Here is a 17,374-nt window from a genome sequence, read left to right on the forward strand (position 1 = left end):
TAAAACCTACTGCCCAACTTATCCTCGAAATGTAGAATGTCTGCCACCAGACCTAATTGTTAAAATAATTAATAGTCTGTTAGACATTGTGAAAGCCAAACAAAGACTTAATTTAGGAATTTGGATAAAAAGGATAAAATATGTATATTTTAACAATGTTAAATTTGAAACTTGTCTAAAGTGACAAATTCTGTTGATAGAAAGAAATAATTACGATAAACCAAAATAGAACGTGTCCTGGTATCAAATTTACAATTTAACTAGGCTATAACCCCGAAAATTACATGCATTTGAACCATCTACTGTTGCACATTATTAAATAAAATGCAATTGCATTAAACTGGTTTGAAAACATTGTCTTTATTTGAAAATGAATCGTATTTGTTTGTTTATTATTTGCATTTATGGGCATGTATTTATTTTTTGCACCAAATAAGAACTTTTATGCAAGACCGTATTATTAGACCCTGATTTAAAAATTAAGTACAAAATATCCCGTTTTTAAATGGCTTTCAGACCAAAAAATAAAATTCAAACGTCACCGGAACTTCCCATTGTTGTTTACTTCGTTTTGACCAGAGCCATAAAAAATTATTATATGGCTCTGGTTTTGACGATATTTTCCGTTTCACAAGGATAGCACCGACCAACCATACTCATAACGCACGCTTAAAAGTCTGTCACAAAATGCAGGAGGCCCATAAACCCACCTTTACAGAGGGTGAATTTTATCAAGTTCATTTTAACGCTCGGGTGTATATCGACTCATTTTACTCCAATCCTGATGGTCATCCGGACGAGAACGATGTACCCTTCTCATTGTGGAGTCTAAGCAAGACTTTCTCTTCAGGTGACGCACATTTGCATGCAAAGCCACTTTATTTCTGAATGAATTCCAATACTGGATGGTGAGACCAGAATGTATTGTATATGTATACAAGTTAACAGTACCGGTGAGTAATATAAGTCTGTATTTGTCTTCTCAGGGAAACACAGTGGGCAAAGACTTATAGATATTGGCACTGGTCCCTCAATCCACAGCTTAATAAGTGCCAGTGAACACTATGAAGACATTCTGGTATCAGATTACACTGATAGCAATCGTCAGGAAATAAAGAAGTGGCTCAATGATGAGGAGGGTTGTTTTGACTGGCTCCCAGTCATCCAGTATGTGTGCAATCTTGGGGGGGAAAGGTAAAGTGAATACAAACTATTGTCAGAAACAGTGACAGTATCTGTGGAACAATACATTTATACAACTTGTGATTCTAATACACAGCAAATCATTTGAATGAAAATGCTTTCCCACTGTGTTGAGACAAAAATTCCAATGAACCCATTGTACCTTTGAACCAAGGACACCCTCCCAAGTGGCGCAGCAGCTGAGACAGAGAGTGAAGCAGGTTTTGAAGTGTGACGTCCGCCTGGAGAACCCTTTTCACCCAGTCACAGTGGAACCAGCAGACTGCATTGTCACCAGTCTGTGTCTGGAAGCTGCATGCAAAGACCTGGAGACCTACTGCTGTTCACTGCGCAACATTGCATCCCTGCTGCGCCCGGGGGGGTTGCTTGTCATGGTTGGAGTGCTTGGAGAGACTTACTATGTCGTGGGGGGACAGAGGTTCTCCTGTCTTGACTTGTCTCAGGCCACCGTTGAGGGAATTCTGAAGGAGCTTGGCTTTTCTATAACGGAATTTAATGTTCGGTCTGCTCCAAACCGAGAAAACGATACAGTGTCTGACTACAGTGCTGTGTTTCACTTGATGGCTGTTAAGTCAGTTAAAGCTGGTTAAATATCTAAAAAAGTTTGCATATGCTAACTAGGAACTAGCTTAGAAGGCTTACATTTCCCTCAAGATCGATCATATAATCTCTAATCTATTCAAAAGTGCCTTCTCCAAATATTACTTGTACTTTACAATTATACTGTACAACATTTTTGTATTGTATGTTTTTGTATTTTGTATGTGTATGTTGCGCAACTGCAACATACAAGATGACATTGCAATAAACATTCATACTTATAATGTACAGGACCAGATTTGATCTGTTTTGAAAATACTGAGCGGAAGGTGGGTGTGTCCTGTCAGGTGTACATTATGCTTTCAACATTGTTTTGCCATGGAGTTTGGCGAGACCTAAGCACAAACCTCAAGATATTCATGTAAAAAATGTGTACCAAGTCCAGTTTCACACAATATTTTACTATAAAAAAGTTTACAATTGATGCAAAAAGACGTTACACTATTGACACATGCGCTGTGTCTTTCAGAACAGAAGTGACTGAACCCTTCTCTCAAATTCTTGTGTTCACTTAGAGAGGTCTGCTACAAGTCCCTCTCTCCCACTGAAGGAGAGGATGCCCACTCAATATTTGTTTGGATGCAATCAACCCTACAGGATCATCAGTGAAGCTTCACTCATCTTGTCTGACATCTCTTCCTCCTCCTCGTCCTCCTCCTCCTCCTGCCCCTGTTTGTCTGCGCCTCTCTTTACGCCCCTCTGCTTGGACAGGGCCACAGCATATCGGATGGTGTACATGTTCCAGTCGCACCTGAGCAGGAACCAAACACAGGAAAGCACAGAAATCACTGGATGCTCCATTGCTCCTATTCCCTGTGTGATTGTATAGAATAATCTTGGTACTTACAGTTTTGAGAGATCCTCAAAATGCCTTTGGATACTCTTCTGAAGAGACTGAATGGTGGGTAGTATGGCCGTAGACCTGTCGACCACAAAACAGAAGACCACAACCCAACGTTAGAGCAACAAAAACACCTGCTTATTGTGACAGTGAAAGTCTGCCCGTTTCCTCAGGGTAGTGTGTGTCTGGAACTTCCCACCTGCTCTTGAGCTTCTGTCCGTGCTGAGTGAGGAGAGACTGCGCCCAGCTCAAGTAGAACTGCAGGTGACCAGACTTCTCCAGGGCCGACGCCAAGAAGCCCAGCAGCTTCTCGACGTACACGTCAGGGAGGGAGCCGCACACCACCGGGACTAACACACACACACCACATAAATGTTTACAAACACACAGGGCCACCATATAAAGACAAAACTGTTGTTTTACTATTTCAAGATATACTTGAAATTCTTTCTCGCCCTTACTAACTTATTGGGTAATTAGGTCATTATGCCTTTACTAAAGGCAATGACAATCTCACAAACTGGTTACCGGTAATCTGGTGACATAGGTTACACACAAGTAATACAGGAAGTAAGTCCAAGAGCCGACCACTCACTCTGCTGATGTGGGATGGCCTCTAGGACCTCCTGTGTGAGGACACTCTCGTTGAGGCGGAACGCCAGCACGATAGCCGACGCCCACTCCATCTTCCGCAGCTGGCGGCGGACGCTGAGCGGGGTCACGTCGAGGTCGAGGTCGTAGGGGTCAAAGACCAGAGCCCCGTCCAGGGAATAGATGAGCAGACCCTCTGTGGACGTGGCAGCCCAGCTCCGACCTGAGGGGGAAGAAGCGAGAGAGACGGAAGAACTTCAATCTAAACTAAGGAATATCTGATTATATTGAGAACCAGGAATTGTATGAAGTTGAGTGACAGCTGGTGTATTGCAGAGGAAGTCGTTTGGATGAGCAGTTTGGGTTCAATTGATCCCTGGATCTCACAAATAAATATCCCCAGTTGAGCTGCGGTAAACTATGGAACCATGGATCTCTCATACCGCCAACAGGACACTGCACAAGTAATAATACAGCAAGGGAAAGTTAGGATATAAATTGACCAATTCCTTTTGATACCCACCAGTAGGAGAAAAACGCAGGGAGGTGACCCTGATCTCAGGTTTGAAATGACGAGAACTCATGTCTCCTACGTGAGAGAGAGAAAGCCAACATTCAGTCATTCAATAAATCTATATTATCTATATGTATTTACATAATAATAATACAAAGAAAATCCTTTAAAAATCTATTATATTATAATAATAAGCATGTACAATCCCACTGCTATGCTAAAGCACAGTGAGGGCTGTCTCCTACCTTTCCTGACCCCAGGCAGACTGAGCTGGACCCCATCTCCATCCCCCACCCCCTCGTCGACCAGCGCAATACTCCCAAACTCTGTCATCTTCCGCCGATCCAAAAACTCCTGCGCAGAACGGAGAGAGCACACAGTTTAACCACCACGTAATTTAGCACAAGGCAAAGAAAGAAAACAACATAACAAAATAAACTAAATATAAAGGGGCAGAAAGCTTTCCACAGGAGGAAATCTTCTTACAATACTAGTGAATACAAGTCAGTTGTCCTATCCATGGTAACCTGAGACTGCTTGTTGGTCAGTACCTCCATGGCGTCCAGAGACAAGTTGCAGGAGATCTCAAACTTCTTCATGAGGATCTGCTCCCTGATGTTGTAGATGCAGACAAACTTGGACTGACCGCCAGCCAGTATAGACTCCCCGTCCGCCGAGTAGCACAGCGACGTAAAGGACCTTCACACACACGGAACAAAGTGCAGAAAAAGACATTGGATGTGAGAGAGATAGAAAGATCATCCTAAAGATAAACATTTCACTCTGACAAAATAAAAGTTTCCTAACATCTACACACACACATCCCTCCCACATGACTCACTTTCCCTTCGCTAGCTGTTTGGCAGTGATCTTGTCTGTCTCTTTGCGGCCTGTCTCCAAGTCGTGACGCCCGGCGATGGAGCCTAGCTGCGCGGCCGTCTGGGGGTTCCAGAAGGAGATCTCTCCGTTCAGGGTGGCCACTGCCAGCTCCTGCCCGTCTGGGCGGTAGGACACGGCCAGGCCTGGAACAGCAAACATGGCCGGGGGAAAGAGAGAACAACAATCACGTCCACTTCTGAAAATAGCATTTAGGTGAGCTTTCGTTCATTTAGGATGACAGGCATCTCTTATCCAGTGAACACTACAATAAAGAGTATTCAACTCCACATTCAGAAATAGCTGTTGGTTATACTGTATTTGTAAAAACCGGCCCTCTTCCTTTCATCATTACCGTCGGAGGTGAGGCGCAGGGTCTCTTTGGTCTGCCAGCTGTCCAGCATGTCCCAGAGACGCACGGTGCGGTCCCACGAGATGCTGGCCAGGATAGACTGGACCGGGCTGAAGCACAGGCAGCTCACTGGGCCCTCATGACCCCCCAGGACCTAGCCAATCACCACACAGAGACCATGTTAAATCATCATAAAGAGACCCTTATAAACTTTCAGAGCAGACAAAGATGTCTAACTCTGGGATGAAATGATCTATTTAGATTTAGACTTGGATAACATTTTGTTTGAAACAGCCAATTGGCTGGCATCAACACAGAGTGTGGGGTAGTTGGGGTCGGTCACCTCCAGCAGGCGCCCGGTCTGCATGGACCAGATGAAGACCTCGAAGGAGTCTTGGGCTCCAGCTGTCACCAGATCCCCGCTGGGGTCCACCGCCAGAGAGGAGAACTGAGTGGGCCGCGGGGACGTGAACGTCCGGAAGTTGCGGTACCTGAGGAGACACAAACCAGTTAGACTACCGGAAGAACTAACAAAGGGTGTTCAAATACAAGTAATTCATGAAAAGCCCTTGCAACATTGGAGCACTGTGAGAGTATTGCCAGTACATGTCTGGTGACTAGCGGGAACAGTAATCCCCCATCCAGCCAGTTTGTCTGTGGCCTGTCCAGGTCAGCGAGAGCAGCAGATTTTACCTGTGCAGGTCGAAAGCTCGGACGGTGCCATCGAGAGATGCGCTGACGATGACAAAGCCGCTGGAGGTGAAGGTGACATTGGTGACACTGCTGGTGTGCTCGGTGAAGGTGACGAAGCACAGGCCACTGCTGGTGTTCCATACCTTCACCTGCCATTAGGAAACCCCATATCAGCACACCTGCTTCTGTTGATACCTTTTACACTTACAATTGTTGTAATGGTGTTCATTATAGTTTGTCTAATAACTCACTTTCCCATCATCCCCTCCTGTTACAATGTACTGGCCGTCAGGAGAGTAGGCCAGGGCGGCCATGTTGTTGAAGTGTCCCTGCTGCTTGAAGACGTATGACTCGCTCTGCCATTCCCACACCAACAGCTGTCCTAACCCTGAGGGAAGATGGAACGAATATGGAAAGTTAGTGGCACATTGTCATATTTGAGCTGGCTAATAAAGAAAATACTTTTTTTAGCCATATCTTTTTCCATACTCAACAAAGCAGCATTCCCGCCTTTTTCCTACCTGAGCAGCCAAAGCCTATCCAGTCTCCGGAGCCGTTGATAGCCACTGAGGCAATCCTCTGGTCAGAGATGCTGAGGGAGTGAATGAGGTTGAAATCAGGGAGCTCGTGGAGGTGGAAGACCCCAGATGCAAAGCCCGTCACCAGGATGTGTGTCGGTTTGTGGAAGGTGGCTGCCGTCAGGTTGTTGAAGTCGCCTTCCTTGTTGAAAAAATGCCTTGCGCAGGAAGACAAACACAACGTGTGACTCCCAAGTAGTTTCCCAAATTACCTAAAAAATAAAATCTGAAATTCAAGCCATTAAGCACAGGGATTCTCAGACCACAACATAAAAGGAAAAGGCCTAGAGCACCTTTGAGCAGAGGTGAGTAGCAGGTGACATGTCTTACTTGCTAATCAGTTTGTATCTGACGTTTGCTACTCCCTCCGTTTCTATTGGCCCATCTGCCTTTCCTTTGACAACCTCCCCTCGAGGCTCTCCCTCCTCTCCTTCCTCCCTGTTCTCTTCCTCCTCAGACTGGTCCCCTCGGGTGCTCGGTCTCCCCGCTGGTTGTGGGGTCTCCCGGGGCCTCCTGAGAACCAGGCCATCCGGCTCCGTGTCGCTCTCCCACACACACAGCATCCCATCCTGACTCACTGTGTACAACTGAAGAACACACACTGGGTTAAACTCACTGCATACCTAAACACACTCAGACAGTGTAAGGGTTACAAAGACCCAGCACCTTTGGTTTGAGCCTAATAAGGCTCTTGCTTCATACTAAAAGAAACTTTTCACTCACATCCAAACTGTCTTTTTCAAAGAAGCAACCGACGATGAGGTCCTTGTGTCCTCCTAGAGAGTAGTAGATCAGGTTGGCCCAGCGCTCGGCTCCAAACACCCAGGTCGACATGTCTTTGCTTCCCACAACAAAGCACCTGCATCGGGGGAGAGGAGGAACACATGGTTGTAATTCAGGGGAGGGGGGGGTTACTGTATGTAAACAAGGTAAATGTAACGTGTCAACAGTCACTCACTTGGAGTCGTCTGTCCAGTCGATGCAGGTGGTCTCATCATAGGGCCCATAGTAGCTCTTGTCCAACACAAAGGCGTTGAACTCCCGTTTCTTCCCAGGAGCATGGTACATCAGGGCGACATTCTCCTTGGTGACCACAAACTTCCTGTAGGTGAGGAAATTACAAGATACAAATTAAAAATAATCTGCAGGTTCACCTAATATCTTATGTTCAATATATAAAAACAATGCCACATGGTGAGTTCTGCATTGACATGTACTGGGACATGTAGTTTTATACCTGCCGTCAGGAGAGAATCGTACACTGTTCACAGGTTTGTGAAAGTGGAAATGATGAAGCGAAGCCCTTGTTACAAGACTGACTAACAACGCTGCTCCATCTGTAACACAGAGACAAACACATGAAATAAAAACCAGTTGTCAAGATTACATATTTAGGCCTAAAGTCAACCATTGCATATTTATACTTAGATTTTATTACATGTTAATTATACCTTCATCAACCAACACTGCCAAGCAGCCATCCGGGGAAAGGCCAACACAAGTAATGTTCTTCGTTGTGGACACTGGCAGCGTTTCAGACTTGTTACTAATAGGACAGATATAGAAAATGATCAGATCACATTCAAGTAAAACTATCAGATTTTAAGAAAGGGTTGCAGCCTTGCCATACTTTTTCAAGTCAAAGACAGATATTCGATTTCCAACCGGACTGATCACAGAGTTTCCATCCTTGGAGAAGCTCAGGTTCCCATGGCGGTAAACAGCTCCCAACAGGTTGGAGAACTAGGAGCATAGTTGATATTATTTCTAGTAATACATGCAACAAGCTAGCACTGACACAAATCAGCATATTCATTTGTATTTTGATTTGACACTTAGGTTAGTTCAACCAGCAAACTGTCAAGATAACTAGCAAAGGTGGTAAGTTAGCTAGCCAGCTATCAATGTTAACTAGGCAGCTTGTCAAAACTTACCCTGTATGCAAACTTCATATTGGTAGCAGTTTACGTATCATGCAGTATTAATATAATTTAGAACATATATCACATATAGATTTTAACCAAGGCTTCATTCATCTCATGCTTGCAAACCACATGTGTGCGCAGGTGTTGACACTACACATTTCCGGGTTAATTTAGCCACAGAGCCACCTAGCGGTTGGAGTGTAATTTGCCATGAAATTCAGTGAAAGGGATAGAACTGCACTTTATGTAGAAAAGTAAAAAGTTTTATTGCAAACATTATTCGAAAACATTTTTTTTAGATGATGTTGGTCTTAGAGGTTAAGAGACACATTCAACTTACACATCCCTACTGTAACAATTATGGTGACATTATGGTGACATTATAATAACTTTGTGAAAAGTTTTTCTTTGCTTCCAGGCATAAACAATGTATCAAACTCTATTTCCAGGTGATCTGTGTGCTCAGATTCAGAGTCCAGACCAATTAAGTCATTATCATTTCCCAGCATCTTCCACCACGGTAGCTTGGCACCCTGAAGAATGGCATTGTGGGATTGCCGGGCTCTGGCGGCCACAGGGGCGGAGCGACTCCGAAACATCTCACAGTCAGCTGTTGAGGCGACACTGAGGGCAGGTGCATCTGAAAGACAGGAGAGGGAAGATAGACACACGTCCAGACCCAATCTGTGTGTGTGAAGTTACTGTAGAGAGGGAAACCTACTCATGAGCAGCTCCAGGTCAGTGTTGATCTGAGCCAGCAGGGCCTGTGTGTGGATCTGGGCCTTCCTCTCAGCCTCCCTCCCCTGGAGGTGCTGCAACAGCAAGGCCTGGGTCTGGGTATGGAGCTCCCTAGTGCCCCCTTCAGACACCACAGAGGACTGCAGGAAAGGAGGCATGGAGGGATATATTAAAAGAAGCAAAATCCAAATATCGAGTCATGGCCTATGTACACAAAATACATAACACACACACTATACATACACTTAAGGTTCAGGATTCTTATCAAAAGCCATGGTGACTTACAGGGTGGAAGGCAATGTATTCGTCCACCTCTTTTTTCAGCTCTGCTCTTCGCCTGTCTGTCAAACCTTGCGTGCCAATCCAAGGAGAGGGAAGAGGAGGGACTTTCTCCGCCCTTCGTTTTTTTAGGAAACGTAGAACCTAAAGCCAAGGGACAACACGTTTGTTTTAGTTTTATTTACACAAGAAAGTGTGTGTGTGTGTGTGTGTGATTACCGCTCTCTGCAGAACAACAGCAGCCCGGTACTGAGAGAGTGTGTGTCTGACTTGCTTGAATCTTCTCCTCTCTTTGTGACCTCGCCAAACCTTTTGGATGATCAAAGCGGCCTGCTTCTCCACCTCTCCCAGGTACCTCTGGACTTGACCTACACACACACAGGCACATATAAAAGCTTCATGTTTTGGCTACCCGCAATGTTTGGGTAATCTCGTTGTTAAGAGCAGTGACCTATGCACTTTTGTAAAGCTCTCTCTTGGAAGTCGCTTTGGATAAAAGCGTCTGCTAAATGAATACATGTAAATGTCAAAAGAAAAGAAAAAAGAGAAAGATTGTGTGTGTGTGTGTGTGCGCTACCTGGGGGCAGCAGATGCAGCAGCTCCAGCTGTCGTTGGTGGAACTCTCTTCTGGCTTTCTGTCTCCGGGCACACACCTGCAGACGAAGCTCCTCCGCCCAGCGCTCCTCCTGAGCCTGCTGCTCCCGCCTCCTCCTCCGCTCTCTGACAACACACACGCACACGTCTTGAACGCAGCTATGGCGTTTGATACTTGAATAACGCCATTCACACTCACCCGCAGCACACGCACCTGAAGCTCCTCTGTAGCGTGCTGACAGCTCCCGGAAGTTTCTTCACCCTCCTCCTGGTCAGACAGGCCCGCCACGCAGCCTGAATGACACACGCTGCACGCACACACTCCTTGGACAGCTGTTATTAACAAGAGAGGGTCACACACACACACCTGGGCACATACGCACACACACACAGAAACACACACAGATGGTGTGGGTACCTGTGTCTTCACTGGTTCGTGAGCTCCACTGTGCAGCAGGTTAAGCAGCTCATCCACTTCCTCCTCCAAACCACGCCCTCTATATTCTTTACTAATGATCTTGTCCAGTCCTGGTGTGCAAAACACACACACACACACAACAGCTCAGCATTCATGATGACTAACCTTCAGGTGTGTGTGTGTTCATGGTCTTGCTGCCCACCTCTGAATCTGTTGACGATGAACCGTAAGGTGGTGCCCTTTTGTCTGGCAACCAGGAGGAGCAATCGAACTGCTGCCCCACCCACAGCTGATTGGGAGGAGTTTGTCAACTCGAATGCAACGTCATCCAGAAAGACAGCCAGACAGTCCAGCCTCAGATCTGCAAGTAGCTCACTATAAAGGAAGGATGGAGGATAAAAGAGACAACGTGAGTTATAGAAAGAGAGACAGGGAGGAATGAGAAGAGACGGATGAGAGACTGGAAGGCTCTATTAGGTTGGAGCATTGGCATATTCAATCGATAACACTTACATTAAGAGTGCTGATGCACTCCTAATGCTGACATAGGTAATGCGATGCTTGGCAGCGTATCATAGATGGAAATACCTGTTGGTTGAGAGGACCTGTTGCCACAAGGACAGACACACCTGTTTCACTCTCTCATCCTCGCTCATCTGGATGTGCTCATAGAGCGTGGACTGGAGGGCTACAGATGAACGACAGAGGAAGATCAAAGAGGGTCGGGGGTCGGAGATTATGAGAAAAAAGGGAGAACGGAGGTGAGATCGGTGAATGACAAGAAAAAGAAAGGACGTTTTTCATTTTTCAGCAATCGTTGACATCTTCTCATAATTCATAGCAAATGCTCAGAGTTATAAGTGAGGTACTATGGGTAAGTATGGGATGGAGCCCGCATTTCTCACCTTGTGAAGTCAGGTGGTTGTGTCCTTTCAGAAGCCAACACAGAGAGGCCATGACCTTCCTGAAGTGATGCAACATTTCATGCTGTCCATTTTCCTAAGGAGAGAAAGAAAAAAGAGAAACGGGGTGAGAGGGAAGGAGCAAAAAAAGGAAAAAGGGAGGAGAGAGAGGGAGTCCAAGTGACTACTTAAGAGACACTTACTCTTAAGTAACAAAATAAGTCTCAGACGTGTTTGTGTCTTACCTCCAGACCTGTCATGAGCCGAAGAGCCAATGACAGAAGGTTATCTGTGACGGATGGGAGCAGCCTCCTATGGAAGGCCAGCTCGTCTTTGTCAAGTTTCACGCCCACACAACAGGAGCTGCAGAAGAAGAGGAATTTAGATTTTTTTTCAATAATCTCAAGACACAACCAAAACGATCTGATCATTCATGGACTACATAGTATAAGAGTATATACTCATTCATATACTGTTATATGAATATATACTTCATATTCTGTTATATGAGTATATACTCATTCATATACTGTTATTCAGTATCCAGCAGTAGCGCTGCTTTGTTTATAGACTTTGTATATTGTTATTATACTAAAATTGACTAAGATAACTTTCAAACGCACCTCAGTATTTCAGCAATTTGTGTAGCAGATGCATAACCTCCGTCCACTTTGTCATAGTTCATATTGAGGACATCTGCACAGTATTTCAGTACTCCATCCCTATACAAGTCTTGCTTGAATGCATCCAGTTGTGCACCATCTTGGACAGACTTCCTCCTCAGGATATCTTCATTGTGAAGTTACATGAATGGGTTAACACATACCGAAACATATTTAATACTCCTTAACATCAGAATGAATGTTAAGAACTGTAAACATTGCCCTGGTAGTTAAAGACCAGTAGCCAGTTAGATAGGCCTCTAACTACCCACGATATGGGCATGTTATGTTATAAAATAGTTATTTACGTTACCTTGCAGCTTTGAGAGAACAAGAGAAACTTGTTTCTCCGGCTTCAGATCTTTCCTGGCCACTAGAGCACATAGAGCTGTGTCTCCCGTAGATAGACTCATTACGTTTTATTAGCACTAGTGTTACTGTAGCACTAGCTGTTCAGCTCAAGCAACTACAGCTTGCTAATACATTTGTAAATGTTAATGTCTGATATTAAAAGCTACCTAGTCCTCGTCAGGAAGGTTTGATAGCTAGTTGGTGAAATGTAAGTGAGATAGATAGCTAGTTGACCTCTATGAAAATGTACATTCACGATCGCAAAAATAACACACCAAAATTGCGTCTGTTTCTACGGTAACGTCACGTCATCGGGCTGCGACTAAAGCCACCAGCCATCAGCCAGAATTGCAATATTCAAACACATTAGATTGAACAACATACAGCCAATGTATTACTTAGATAACCTCTCCTGTCCACTTGAAAACACATAAGCATACTTTGATTATATGGTTGAATACAAAAATTGTTTTCCAATCCGTACGAGAAATGTCTTATACCTTTGGACTTTCCTATGGAGGCAAACATCTGCCCTCTTGTGGATACAAATTTAACAATTCTTATTGATACAACGTTTCTCCATGCATATCAATAAACGATCCCTCCTGAATTTTTTGACAGGGAATAAAACAAATAAAAACACAGGTTTTTGCATGAACTGATCTTTATTGAACAGCTGATAGGAATAATCATGTATATACAGGTGCTTGCTGAGCTCAACCCAGACGCACTTTATGACTGTTGATAAAGTCTGATACTTTCACAATTCCATTCCTTGTCTTCCTGCGTGTTTGTGTGTGTGTGTGTGTGTGTGTGTGTGTGTGTGTGAGAGAGAGAGAGAGAGAGAGAGAGAGAGATCATTAATATCACACAGTTTGGGTGTAGCTGTGTATGCACTGATGCATTAGACTGTTGCTGTGCATGTTTGGGTGTGTGAGAGAGTGAGTCATTTTTGTACAGCATCTATCCTGCCATATCTGGAATGGAACTCACGCCTGTGTCTCCAGGTAGGTTAGGGCACGGTCGACCTGGGACTGTGACACTTCCCCATCCACAGCCGCAAGGTACAAATACATGGAGCGGAATGTCTCAAAGGGGATGCAGGCATCTGGTGGCTTACATGTGCTGTCAGCATTCAGGATGTACAGCGCATGGGTCATGGCATTCTTTAACGTCTGTCAGAGGAGAGTAGGACAGGTCAGGGAGAAAGGTTAAGTTGATTATTTGCATGTGTTTTTTGTAGAATATGAGTGTTTTGAGAGTGTTTATGGTGTGGGTTTGTGTATGAGAGGGAGAGAGAGAGACAGTGAGAGAGAGACAGAGAGAGAGAGAGAGAGAGAGAGAGAGAGAGAGAGAGAGAGAGAGAGAGAGAGAGAGAGAGAGAGAATTACCCCTCCAAGGTAGCTGCAGCCAAGGGCAAAGAACTTGATCCAGACCAGCTCATCACAGAAACAGCCTACATTCATGATATGTTTGAGGAGATCCTCTGCCAATCCATACCCTCGCCACATACACTCCAGCTCCTGCTTACTGATCATATCTTGCTTGTGCATCTAAGATAAAGGGAGAGGAGACAACCAGCAACTAGAAGGAAGCGTTTACCTTGACTGTAATTTGTGGTTGTGAGAGTGTGTGTGTGTGTGTCGCCTCATCACCTTGAAATGCATAGCGCTAAGAATCTCAGGTGTGAGGTCCATGCCGGGATTGGCCATCTGTGGTGTTGGTTCCCTCACCGGTAACACCTTGCCCTGGGCTAAAGCACCAAAGTACCTGGTACAGACAGGAGAACTTGAAACATTGGTCAACATTTTTACAGGAGTTTGCACTAAACACACAGAAGCCCCTTTGTACAGCCATCTATCAGCTTATTGAACTAAACTTGAATAACTTTATAGCCTAGTCAATGTTTTTTTGCTTGGGTCAGATTCAAACACAAGGTTCAAATAGCGTTTTAGGCTGTTATAATGAGCTTACTCTGTGGACCATTTCAGCAGGTCTTCTGGCTGGGTTCGGATGGCATCCTTAGTAAACTGTCTCAGAATTTCCGGAAGCTCTGGTGGTATGACCACCACCTGTCTACCTTTTTGAGACATGTTGAAAACCGAAGGTGAAACAGGGGAACCCGCGGCGGGACAGGCACCTGGCGGCGTGAAGGGCGGGAAATGAGCTGTCTAAGTAGGCGCTATTAATTGATAAAGGTTTCGTCACCCGCATCACAGAAGTATTGTGACGTGCTAGACATGATGCCTACAGAGAAAGCAGAGGACCTGCTAGGTTCTATTGCAATAGAGGACAGATAGGCCTTGTGCCTTTTGTGACAATGCCAGTGTGGTAATAGCCGCAAAACGCCCTCAGAGGGGCGACATTTCTTCATTTTGATGCTTAATAAGTGGTTTGAAAGAAGAATAGGCAATCTACGCGGTAGAATTACACAGCATCAATACATGCCTACACCAACCAGCCGGCATGATATGAATAAATTAGATTTGGGATGATAAAATATGACGGGGATTCTTGGTTTTGTACAGACCTAGCGCTATAACCAGCTTTCTTCTCTCCCACCACAATAAGCTTTTAGTCCACAGCATCCTGAGACAAATGATATTGACACGCTCCTTGCGTATTTGATGTGACTCACAAGAAGAGGAATGGTGCCGGTGTGTTTAAATGTGAAGATATTAACATATTAAAAACCAATCAGGGAATGCCCCTTATGCACTGATATCCTCAGTTCTGATTGAGACACCGCACGAGAGTGAATACGTTTCACGCGCCTTGTGCATGGAACCGGGTCTCGGTGCAGCTATAAGGCACCCGCGACGCGTGCGCCTGCGTGTGGATTCGACGGTAACGGCAGCCCATTGTAGGCTGCCTAATCGGTTGTGTAGTAGTCGGCAAGTAGACAGAGGTGCCTTGTCGACGCAGCACGAGCCTCCTCAGGCTCGGAAGACTGCCCCACAACAATAGCGAGCGAGGCCGCAGGCTGAAGTGATGCCATGCGGGATCACGGTGACTGTAACGAATGAGTTAAAAACGGGAATGCGCGCATCGACGGTCAAGGATAGAAGCTATGATACAGAAATATGGGGATGGGGCCGCGCGCTGACTGACTGACTTTCTTCTGGTAACAACCATCGGTGGATTTAACGGGGTATATAACAACCAACCTCCCGGTAAAGGCGTGGGGGACTTGGAGGAAAGGAGAGGATGAATCCCGGGGACCCTGCCCAAACGGGCCCCGTTGAAACGGGCCAGGATGGGTTGGCTAAAGCAGGTGGGCTCTCGTTATTCACAGTAAACCTTGCAAACGTCTATGCTAAGGGAGAATGTGCAAACCAGGATGACCGGGGGTTAACAGCTGCGCCTACCCCGGTGAAGGGGGATGTATTACCATAGAGGAATGTGCCTGTCCGTTATCATTAATGATAGAAAGAGGGGACCTATGAAAATCAGTCCCAATCATCTTGATTTTCACTGCTCCGCTGCAGCATGAACTGGGCGGAACAATCACTCTATGCATTTAGTTTCGGGGCGGTGTGTATATTTGTGTGTTTGTGTGCGTGTGTGTGATTGTGTGTGCGTGAAAGAGTGAATGAGAGGTTCCTTCATGATATGGGACCGACCGTTTATGGATATAGGCTACAGTCCAGGTTTTGCCTGCAGTGTTTTCTCTAATGATTTTTTTTGTTGCTTACACAAGCGTGAGAAAGACAGTCACACACCCACTGTACGAACCATTTAAGCGTTTATCTCCATAGCGTGTTTCATTTTGATTGTTACACAATCCTTCAAATGCACTGGCCTGCGGGGGCTTTCGCCATGATGTCTCACCATCCGCCCATTCATTCTGTGTGTGTTTGTGCTCGCGAGCGCGTTTGTGCAGCAAACACACAGGGCTGAATCCAGTAGGCCCATAGCCAACTGACCGATATCATAAGGAATAGCAAAGTCTATGAACCGTAAGAAAACGACCGCTGTTCAATCTCTCTGCTTGTCTGTGTGTTTGTATGTCATGTTCTCCCTGCACGTGTCTGCCTGCCTGTGTGTGCCTGTGTGTGCGTGTATGTGTGTGAGTGTGGTGGGTTGATGGTGTGCCATGGGCATCAGAGCACAGACTCATCACAGTATTTGGCATTGATTGTCTGGATTCAAGTTACAATACCAGAAGTCTTGAGCATCAGAACTCCACCCCATGAGACAATATTTCCCATACTCCAGTACTGTATGCTATCCAGTACAGTGTTTGTGTAGGGTTTTATGCACCGTATTACAGTGCATGTGTGTTTATTCATGTGTGTATAAGGAGGCAAATCTCGCCTTCTCTGTCCTCTCATCCATGGAGCATTGCTGTGGTCCACACCCTTAAAAAAGGCTGGGTCTAAATAGTCTACTGGGGCTCCCTCCACTCATCTCCTTTCCTGCATTTTCACTGGCCTGAAAACAGGCCAAGTGAAACCAACATGATGGATGTCTGCCCAGTGCTTTATCACTGATAGAGAGAGAGAGACGGAACCATTTTAGATAGTTCTGATTTAATGCTTCTAGCGTTGTGTGTTTTATTAAGAAGTGGAAACAAGAAGTATGGAAAGTAGAAGACTACTCAGGCTATTCAGTCTCAGCCAACTTCGATAAACTCATTTGTAAGGATGTGAGAGGAAGAGAAGGAGACACGTGTCCTTGTCTCCTGCTCAGAGCAACCTAGCGATCCCTGATGAAAGGAAAGGAGATAAGGTGAGGAAGGAAGGAGGAGGGAAGTGAGCAAGGAACATGAGTATCGGATCAGGTGGAAAGAGGAAGAGCCAAATGATGCGAAACATCTCTCTGACGCCTGTCTCCTTTGCCCTCTTTACTCGTCTCCTTGCTCTCCTCTCCTATTCCATTGGGAGAGGTGTAGAGGGGTTTAAATACCGTCTCAGCCCCGGCTTAGGGGCCAAGGAGAGGAGGAAAGGAGCTTAGGGGAACGTTAGGGTACCAAGCTCACTCTTGCGCTTTGAAGAGTGTAGCCCAAATAGTCCACATCAGCGCTTCTGTCTTTTTTTCCCCATTCCTACATCTTAATCAACGACAGCAAGCTATTAGAGGAGCAAATGGGAGAGATGCTGTGCTGTTTTGATGGCTCTTATGTGGAGGTTGATTGAGGAGAGGAAGCAATTAAAGAAAACCACTGTAGACTGGAGATTCACCCTGTGTCGGATATCACTCTCTGGAACCTTTAATATCATTACTTCACCTTGATATCTTGTTAATATCATTACTT

General features: G+C 45.3%; 5 protein-coding genes across 6 annotated transcripts in view; 2 read left to right on the top strand and 3 right to left on the bottom strand.

The window, feature by feature from the left end:
- The first annotated feature begins 498 nt into the window (after nucleotides 1-498).
- zgc:64002 (uncharacterized protein LOC393330 homolog) lies at nucleotides 499-2,025 on the top strand. The gene is made up of 3 exons (XM_062447461.1): nucleotides 499-850; nucleotides 987-1,194; nucleotides 1,358-2,025. Exons 1-3 carry the CDS (start codon nucleotides 688-690, stop codon nucleotides 1,791-1,793), a joined length of 807 nt encoding a protein of 268 aa, XP_062303445.1. The 5' UTR covers nucleotides 499-687; the 3' UTR covers nucleotides 1,794-2,025.
- A 158-nt stretch (nucleotides 2,026-2,183) lies between these two features.
- On the bottom strand, nucleotides 2,184-8,334 carry pwp2h (PWP2 small subunit processome component). The gene is made up of 20 exons (XM_062447452.1): nucleotides 8,183-8,334; nucleotides 7,879-7,991; nucleotides 7,700-7,794; nucleotides 7,486-7,585; nucleotides 7,207-7,350; nucleotides 6,972-7,107; nucleotides 6,579-6,835; nucleotides 6,192-6,406; nucleotides 5,922-6,058; nucleotides 5,671-5,819; nucleotides 5,321-5,468; nucleotides 4,981-5,131; nucleotides 4,591-4,771; nucleotides 4,301-4,448; nucleotides 3,995-4,103; nucleotides 3,759-3,824; nucleotides 3,240-3,458; nucleotides 2,844-2,994; nucleotides 2,651-2,725; nucleotides 2,184-2,554 (listed from the first exon to the last, which is right to left on the bottom strand). Exons 1-20 carry the CDS (start codon nucleotides 8,198-8,200, stop codon nucleotides 2,395-2,397), a joined length of 2,772 nt encoding a protein of 923 aa, XP_062303436.1. The 5' UTR covers nucleotides 8,201-8,334; the 3' UTR covers nucleotides 2,184-2,394.
- A 103-nt stretch (nucleotides 8,335-8,437) lies between these two features.
- LOC134007391 (IQ calmodulin-binding motif-containing protein 1-like) lies at nucleotides 8,438-12,469 on the bottom strand. Its single transcript, XM_062446822.1, has 13 exons — nucleotides 12,080-12,469; nucleotides 11,728-11,893; nucleotides 11,350-11,467; nucleotides 11,108-11,201; nucleotides 10,791-10,890; nucleotides 10,405-10,577; nucleotides 10,203-10,312; nucleotides 9,999-10,117; nucleotides 9,768-9,910; nucleotides 9,410-9,558; nucleotides 9,197-9,334; nucleotides 8,895-9,051; nucleotides 8,438-8,813 (listed from the first exon to the last, which is right to left on the bottom strand). The coding sequence occupies exons 1-13, from the start codon at nucleotides 12,177-12,179 to the stop codon at nucleotides 8,554-8,556; spliced, it is 1,827 nt and encodes a 608-aa protein (XP_062302806.1). The 5' UTR covers nucleotides 12,180-12,469; the 3' UTR covers nucleotides 8,438-8,553.
- Nucleotides 12,470-12,780: 311 nt separating this feature from the next.
- LOC134007702 (ropporin-1-like) lies at nucleotides 12,781-14,265 on the bottom strand. 2 transcript variants are annotated; one of them, XM_062447332.1, is made up of 5 exons: nucleotides 14,092-14,265; nucleotides 13,773-13,887; nucleotides 13,509-13,670; nucleotides 13,111-13,292; nucleotides 12,781-12,900 (listed from the first exon to the last, which is right to left on the bottom strand). In XM_062447332.1, exons 1-5 carry the CDS (start codon nucleotides 14,208-14,210, stop codon nucleotides 12,834-12,836), a joined length of 645 nt encoding a protein of 214 aa, XP_062303316.1. In that variant the 5' UTR covers nucleotides 14,211-14,265; the 3' UTR covers nucleotides 12,781-12,833. The 2 variants fall into 2 exon arrangements, with proteins under 2 accessions (XP_062303316.1, XP_062303315.1); XM_062447331.1 differs by having other exon boundaries at nucleotides 13,773-13,905.
- A 736-nt stretch (nucleotides 14,266-15,001) lies between these two features.
- Nucleotides 15,002-17,374, top strand: part of kalrnb (kalirin RhoGEF kinase b) — a 29,388-nt gene continuing 27,015 nt past the window's right edge. Inside the window, 1 exon segment of the mRNA XM_062447493.1 lies at nucleotides 15,002-15,391. Coding sequence (XP_062303477.1) covers nucleotides 15,325-15,391 — 67 coding nt within the window. The 5' untranslated portion in view covers nucleotides 15,002-15,324.

Source organism: Osmerus eperlanus, chromosome 21 (assembly GCF_963692335.1).
Source record: "Osmerus eperlanus chromosome 21, fOsmEpe2.1, whole genome shotgun sequence".
Classification (NCBI taxonomy): Eukaryota; Metazoa; Chordata; class Actinopteri; order Osmeriformes; family Osmeridae; genus Osmerus; species Osmerus eperlanus.